This window comes from Malus sylvestris, chromosome 17 (genome assembly GCF_916048215.2).
Source record: "Malus sylvestris chromosome 17, drMalSylv7.2, whole genome shotgun sequence".
NCBI lineage: Eukaryota > Viridiplantae > Streptophyta > Magnoliopsida > Rosales > Rosaceae > Malus > Malus sylvestris.
Genome location: NC_062276.1, coordinates 25,340,022 through 25,347,723, shown reverse-complemented (window position 1 = coordinate 25,347,723; position 7,702 = coordinate 25,340,022). Strand labels below are relative to the sequence as shown.

Sequence of the window (7,702 nt, the reverse complement as noted above, 5' to 3'; positions counted from 1 at the left end):
TTGTGCTCGGTCCTGTGTCATGTCCCCCGTTAGATCCATCCTGTGTCATGTCCTCCGTTAGATCCAAATACTCTTAAGTATTTTCTTAGAGTCTTTTCCAAAGTTTTCCTAGGTCTTCCTCTACCCCTTCGGCCCTGAACCTCTGTCCCGTAGTCGTATCTTCTAACCGGAGCGTCAGTAGGCTTTCTTTGCACATGTCCAAACCACCGTAATCGATTTTCTCTCAATTTTCCCACAATTTCGGCTACTCCTACTTCACCGCCCAACATTCTGTGCCATACAGCATCGCCGGCCTTATTGCCATCCTATAAAATTTTCCCTTAAGCTTTAGTGGCATACGGCGGTCACACAACACGCCGGATGCACTCTTCCACTTCATCCATCCAATTTGTATTCTATGGTTGAGATCTCTATCTAATTCTCCGTTCTTTTGCAAGATAGATCCTAAGTAGCGAAAACGATCGCTCTTTGGTATTTCCTGATCTCCGATCCTCACCCCTAACTCATTTTGGCCTCTATTTGCATTGAACTTGCACTCCATAAATTCTGTCTTTGATTGGCTTAGGCGAAGACCTTTAGATTCCAACACTTCTCTCCAAAGGTTAAGCTTCGCATTTACCCCTTCCTGATTTTCATATCGTCTGCGAAAAGCATACACCAAGGAATATCATCTTGAATATGTCCTGTTAACTCATCCATTACCAACGCAAAAAGGTAAGGACTTAAGGATGAACCTTGATGTAATCCTACAGTTATGGGGAAGTTTTCGGTTTGTCCTTCATGAGTTCTTACGGCAGTCTTTGCTCCTTCATACATATCCTTTATAGCTTGGATATATGTTACTCGTACTCCTTTCTTCTCTAAAATCCTCCAAAGAATGTCTCTTCGGACCCTATCATACGCTTTTTCCAAATCTATAAAGGCCATGTGTAAATCCTTTTTCCCATCTTTATATCTTTCCATCAATCTTCGTAAGAGATATATTGCCTCCATGGTTGAACGCCCTGGCATGAACCCGAATTGGTTGTCCGAAACCCGTGTCTCTTGCCTCAATCTATGCTCAATGACTCTCTCCCAGAGCTTCATTGTATGACTCATTAGCTTAATACCCCTATAGTTCATGCAATTTTGTACGTCGCCCTTATTCTTGTAGATAGGCACCAAAGTCCTCTTTTGCCACTCATTTGGCATCTTCTTTGTTTTCAAAATCCTATTGAAAAGGTCAGTGAGCCATGCTATACCTGTCTCTCCCAAGATTTTCCACATTTCGATCGGTATATCGTCTGGGCCTATTGCTTTTCTATGCTTGATCTTCTTCAAAGCTACAGTCACTTCTTCCTTCCTGATTTGACGATAAAATGAGTAGTTTCTACTCTTCTGAGTTACTCAACTCTCCTAAAGAAGTACTCCTTTCATGTCCTTCATTGAAAAGATTATGAAAATAACCTCTCCATCTGTCTTTGACTGTATTCTCTGTAGCAAGAACCTTTCCATCCTCATCCTTGATGCACCTCACTTGGTTTAGGTCACTTCTCTTCTTTTCCCTTGCTCTAGCTAGTTTATAGATATCCAACTCTCCTTCTTTGGTATCTAGTCACTTATACATGTCGTCATAAGCCGCTAACTTAGCTTATCTCATAGCTTTCTTCGCCTCTTGCTTCGCTCTTCTATACCTTTCACCATTTTCATCGGTCATGTCCTTGTATAAGGCTTTACAACATTCTTTCTTAGCCTTCACCTTTGTTTGTACCTCCTCATTCCACCACCAAGATTCCTTTTGGTGTGGAGTAGAGCCCTTGGACTCTTCTAATACCTCTTTTGCTACTTTTCGAATACAACTAGCCATGGAATCCCACATTTGGCTAACTTCCCCCTCTCTATCCCACCCACACTAGGTGATTACTTTCTCTTTGAAAATGACTTGTTTTTCTCCTTTTAGATTCCACCATCTAGTCCTTGGGCACTTCCAAGTCTTGTTCTTTTTTCTCACTCTTTTGATATGTACATCAATCACCAACAAGCGATGTTGATTAGCCAAGCTCTCTCCATGTATAACTTTGCAATCCTTACAAGTTATACGATCCCCTTTCCTCATTAGAAGAAAATCTATTTGTGTTTTTGACGACCCACTCTTGTAGGTGATCACATGTTCTTCTCTCTTCTTAAAGAAGGTGTTGGCTAAGAAGAGATCATATACAACAACAACAACAACAAAGCCTTTTCCCACTAAGTGGGGTCGGCTATATGAATCCTAGAACGCCATTGCGCTCGGTTTTGTGTCATGTCCTCCGTTAGATCCAAGTACTCTAAGTCTTTTCTTAGACTCTCTTCCAAAGTTGTCCTAGGTCTTCCTCTACCCCTTCGGCCCTGAACCTCTGTCCCGTAGTCACATCTTCGAACCGGAGCGTCAGTCGGCCTTCTTTGCACATGTTCAAAATCACCGGAGCCGATTTTCTCTCATATTTCCTACAATTTCGGCTACTCCTACTTTACCTCGGATATCCTCATTCCCAATCTTATCCTTTCTCGTGTGCCCACACATCCCACGAAGCATCCTCATCTCCGCTACACCCATTTTGTGTACGTGTTGATGCTTCACCACCCAACATTCTGTGCCATACAACATCGCTAGCCTTATTGCCGTCCTATAAAATTTTCCCTTGAGCTTCAGTGGCCTACGACGGTCACACAACACGCCGGATGCACTCTTTCCATCCAGCTCGTATTCTATGGTTGAGATCTCCATCTAATTCTCCGTTCTCTTGCAAGATAGATCCTAGGTAGCGAAAACGATCGCTTTTTGTGATCTTCGCTAGATTGCTCCGGTCATTAGTGTGGATAAGTATATAAATGGATAGAGATAGGAAAGCAAACACAAGATGTACGTGGTTCACCCAGATTGGCTACGTCCACGGAATAGAAGAGTTCTCATTAATTGTGAAGGGTTTACACAAGTACATAGGTTCAAGCTCTCATTTAGTGAGTACAAGTGAATGATTTAGTACAAATGACATTAGGAAATATTGTGGGAGAATGATCTCGTAATCACGAAACTTCTAAGTATCGGAGTGTGGTGTCGTCTTGACTTGCCTTATCTGTCTCATAGGTAGATGTGGCATCTTCTCTGGAAGTACTCTTCCTCCATCCAGGGGTGGTATCTTTAACTGGTGGAGATGCACAAGGTAATGTATCAATTTCACTTGAAGCTTACTTGTAGATCATATGCCATTGCAAAATCCAAGATAGCTTCCCCATCCTCGTTTCTCTCCCCAAAACCATGGCCACCATGAAAACCTCCATAGTTGCCTGTCTCCCTGCCCACGTGTCCATTTAAATCTCCTCATATAAATAACTTCTCCGTTTGGGCAATTCCTTGCACCAAGTCTCCAAGGTCTTCCCAAAATTTCTCCTTCGAACTCGTATCCAACCTTACTTGAGGTGCGTACGCACTAATCACATTGATGAGTTCTTGTCCTATTACAATCTTGATTGCCATGATTCTATCTCCTACCCTCTTGACATCTACAACATCTTGTGTCAAGGTCTTGTCCACGATGATGCCAACACAGTTTCTCGTTCTATTTGTGCCCGAATACCAAAGTTTAAACCCTGAGTTTTCTAGATCCTTTGCCTTAAGACCAACCCACTTAGTTTCTTGTAGGCACATAATATTTATCCTTCTCCTCACCATAACTTTCACTACTTCCATAGATTTTCCCCGTTAAGGTTCCTATATTCCACATTCCTAAACGCATTCTACTCTCTTGAACTCTACCCTTCTGTCCTAGCTTCTTCACCATCCCCCGTCCAATAAGATCAAAGTACTTCTTTTGTGTGTCCTGTGTAAAGTTGATAGGAGCATATGCTCCCAAACAACTTTGAGTGGAGTCGTTCGAAAAGAAGTTTCTATAGCCCCCTTGCTCATTTAACACTGCATCCGGGTGTCGATGGAGATACAGCGACCCTTGCTCACTTATCACTATGCTCGGGCCACACAGCACGCCACTTACGGGTGAAGCCCTAGTTTTAGCGCGATTTCGTTCTAGATTCATTTTCATAAGGATTCGAAAAAAATAGAGAAAGATATGGAAATGGAGGTGAAGCCTAAACTTCACCTCATATCGGAGAAACTCTTTTAAGTTTAGGCTAAATCGACATATATCGTCGATATTTCTTACATATATGTTAAATATCGAAGAAACTCGTATATTTCGTCAAAACCAATGTTTGACAGTAGCTAAAGTTTCATTTTAATTTTTCATCATTTCAATTAAAAGCAACCAATATCGATATTGATATTCGATTATGCATCAATATTTCCACAAATTTGCGTTCAACATTTCCACTAATACCGATATTTTAAACACTGTGTAGAAGCAATGGCTGATTAGCTGAGTCCTGTAACAAATACAAAACTACTACAGGCTGGTGTTTCTACCACAGTTTCTAAATGTAACAAGGGAATCTGCAATGGGATAACTTATTTCTGTTGAGCCCCCAAAGTACTCATAGCCCCTAATGTTATTGCCTAATTATATCCCTACGTGTCTTGATCGTTACTAATATGTCCTAATTCCAACTCGAACTATGTTTATTTTCTTAATTAGCAAACTAAACTAAAGCAACTTTCAACATTGAATTGGTTATTAAGTTGAACCTTTTATTCAGTACCAATCTTATTTATTTTTGGCAAAAAATGAATTTTTATTTTTCTGTCTGTTTGTTTTTTTGTTAAAGAATAGAGGTCATAACATAGAAGGGCCATAAAGTAATTTCCAGATATCTATAATCAAGGAGAGTACCAAACTTAACTACCAACCTAGCCAAACTCGTTCCTTGCCACCCAGTGCCAATATTTCTCTCATTTTAGTCCTCCCTGTAACTTGGTGGTGCACATTAGCATCTGCCAAAAGCGCCGGTGCAGTGTGCGCCTCTACCTCTTCCTCTTCCTCTTCCTCTACCACCCCCCGTGGCCGGAAAAAATGGGGGAGAGACCGCCATCCTCCGAAGACATGGAGAAGGGGCGCGAAAAGAGACAAAAGTCTCGGCATTCCATGCCCCCGCCCCATTTGTGCCCCCCTCCTCCTAAGCCATGGGTGCCGTGGCTCATGCCAATCGTGTTTGTCGTCAATGTTGCCATGTTCGTGTACACGATGTACGTCAATGACTGTCCAACTACAGGGGAAAAGTGTCTTTTTCCTTTCTTTAAGAGGTTCTCTTTCCAACCCTTCAGAGAAAACCCTCTCCTTGGTCCTGCCGCACTTACGTAAGAATCTCCTCCTACCTCTCCCAATGATTTCTACTTTTTGTCTCTTATTTTTTATTTGTTTTCTTGCATAAAACTAATTCAACTCCTACGTCTAATCTTCTGCAATTGAGATAGTTTTGGATTACAGAAACAAGAACTAATTACAGAATTCGATTAAGACTAAAACATGATTAATTTGAACAAAGAAGATACCTTCAATACTATGTTTTGTTCTGCATAGCATATACTTGCTCTTACCTCTTGCTTAAGCACCAATTGATATTCGGATTCTTATGTCTTGCTGAAGTACCCTAATCTATCGAGCGCCATAGCCAACATAAGATTCCAGGGTAGTCGCATTCTCCCGTCCTCTAGGTCTTAGCAACAATGTCCCTTCCTATGAATCTACGCTACCCCAAAATGCAACAATGTCCCTTCCTATGAATCTATGCTACCCCAAAATGCAGGAGGCAGTGTCTTTCGGACCCCAAAGTCAAACAAGGAAATGTGTCCGATTGCTGTGCCAACTTGGAAATCATTCTTAACTGAACTAGGCATACGTTAAGCTATAACTTCTTGAACGGTCATGTTAAAACCTAATCTAATTGCTAATGTTTGCAGTCTAAAGAAACTAGGAGCCCTTGAACTGCAATTAGTGGTGGAAGGGGGCGAAGGATGGCGCCTCTTCTCTTGCATGTGGCTTCATGCTGGAGTCGTTCACTTGCTCTTCAATATGCTGAGCCTTCTATTCATAGGAATCAGGCTTGAGCAGGAATTCGGTTTTAGTAAGAACTTAAGATTCAGGAGATGTCAACTCGGTTTTTACATGATTAATGCATGCTAACCATTCTTAACTGTTTTGATTTGGCAGTCAGAATAGGGTTCCTGTATCTGCTTGCTGGAATAGGAGGAAGTTTAGGATCGACTCTACATCGCATGAGAACCGCAAGCCCAACTATCTCAGTTGGTGCATCTGGAGCACTTTTTGGATTGCTGGGAGCCATGCTTTCCGAGCTTCTAATAAACTGGACAATCTACGTGAATAAGGTAACCTTTCTTTTCTTTTAAAGAAACCCAGCTATGCCGGCATCTAAAATACAACAGCTTTTAATGCTGCGGCTCAAATCGATGAGGGATACGTCTAAGATCTAACTTTGCTATTCAGTGCACAGCGCTCCTGATACTCATGGTTGTCATTGCCGTGAATATGGCTGTTGGGTTTATACCTAAAGTGGACAGTTCAGCTCATATAGGAGGATTCCTTGCAGGATTTTTCCTTGGCTTTGTTATTCTAGTTCGTCCACAGTATGGTTATATAAGCAGCAGGCACCTTCCATCAACCTACGAAGGAAGACGTAAATCTAGGCACAAGTTCTATCAGTATGTGCTAGGGATCACTGCTTTTGTTTTCTTAGTTCTTGGGTAAGTTAGTAATTTGATTCTTTCCTTTCAGAAATTTACTACTAAATACAAATCAAAATCAAGCAACCTCCAGTCCCTGATTAACATTTCACCTTTCTCATCCATTGCAGATACACATATGGCTTTGGTAAGCTATACGGTCCTCCGGCACTGAAAAATCTACCTTAAGTTCTAGAAATCAAACGAATAATCTAGAGAGCTCAACTGCCTACTCAAGAATTGCAGGTATAACACCACCTCCTCTACACGACGGAAAAACAAGGCACACCATAAACTATACTTCCGTATATCAGAAAAAAGAGAGACATGCATATCTAAAGTGCATCTAATTAACTTGCTGACATTCGGATGTATATTTGTGAATGTTCAGATGTAAATGTATGTATGTATATGTACGAAATGAACTCACAAGCCAGACTAGAAGCTACTACATTTCGAACATGGTTTGACATGTTATAACAAAAACGCTAAATAATCGCTTTATAAGTTCATAAGGCTCAAACATTACAAATATATATATATACACACACACACACATACATACTTTCTTATCAATAACAAATTATGACACTTTTGTAAGTAAGTCTTTGCTTGAAATTGTTTTTGTCGGTGAATGAGCATAGTGAGTTTTAAGCTAAATTTCAAGATGGTAACACAGGGCTGTCAGAATGACTTAATACCTATATGGTATCCCCACAAACATATATGATCATATACTCAAAACACACTTGCGGGTGTTCATGGTAGTGCACTTGACCTCAAAAACAGGATTAACAAAGTGATTTTAGCACATACAGGAGAGGAACGGAATATAAGCAAGGACAGCAGGGAGTCTTCTAGGATAAGGAGATGGAGATGAAGGCAATGCTATGTTATATTTTAATCGAGGTAGCAATGTAGATGAGTTCTGTAATTTCTGTTTCAGAATTTTTCTGCATTTTGATTAATCAACCCAAGGAATGTTGAAGGAAGGCAGCTTAGCCTCCAATTCACATGCAAACTGTACTTCTAGACGTCGTGTTAATATGAAGC

At 40.9% G+C, this 7,702-nt stretch overlaps 1 protein-coding gene across 5 annotated transcripts; it reads left to right on the top strand.

The window, feature by feature from the left end:
- The first annotated feature begins 4,982 nt into the window (after positions 1–4,982).
- On the top strand, positions 4,983–7,641 carry LOC126611528 (RHOMBOID-like protein 5). Of its 5 annotated transcripts, none has more exons than XR_007618889.1 (6): positions 4,983–5,266; positions 5,870–6,033; positions 6,120–6,295; positions 6,414–6,670; positions 6,781–6,895; positions 7,468–7,641. XR_007618889.1 is itself a non-coding variant. In XM_050279831.1 (5 exons), exons 1-5 carry the CDS (start codon positions 4,983–4,985, stop codon positions 6,836–6,838), a joined length of 939 nt encoding a protein of 312 aa, XP_050135788.1. In that variant the 3' UTR covers positions 6,839–7,253. The 5 variants fall into 5 exon arrangements, 1 of the variants encoding a protein (XP_050135788.1); XR_007618887.1 differs by having other exon boundaries at positions 7,459–7,641; XR_007618886.1 differs by having other exon boundaries at positions 7,439–7,641.
- Positions 7,642–7,702: the final 61 nt, after the last annotated feature.

Bases quoted from the DNA above. Each gene is read 5' to 3' on its own strand.
- LOC126611528 (XM_050279831.1), top strand. From the start codon at position 4,983: ATGGGGGAGAGACCGCCATCCTCCGAAGACATGGAGAAGGGGCGCGAA. The intron at 6,034-6,119 runs GTAAGAACTTAA...TTGATTTGGCAG, and splicing joins TGAGCAGGAATTCGGTTTTA to TCAGAATAGGGTTCCTGTAT. The intron at 6,296-6,413 runs GTAACCTTTCTT...TTTGCTATTCAG, and splicing joins GGACAATCTACGTGAATAAG to TGCACAGCGCTCCTGATACT.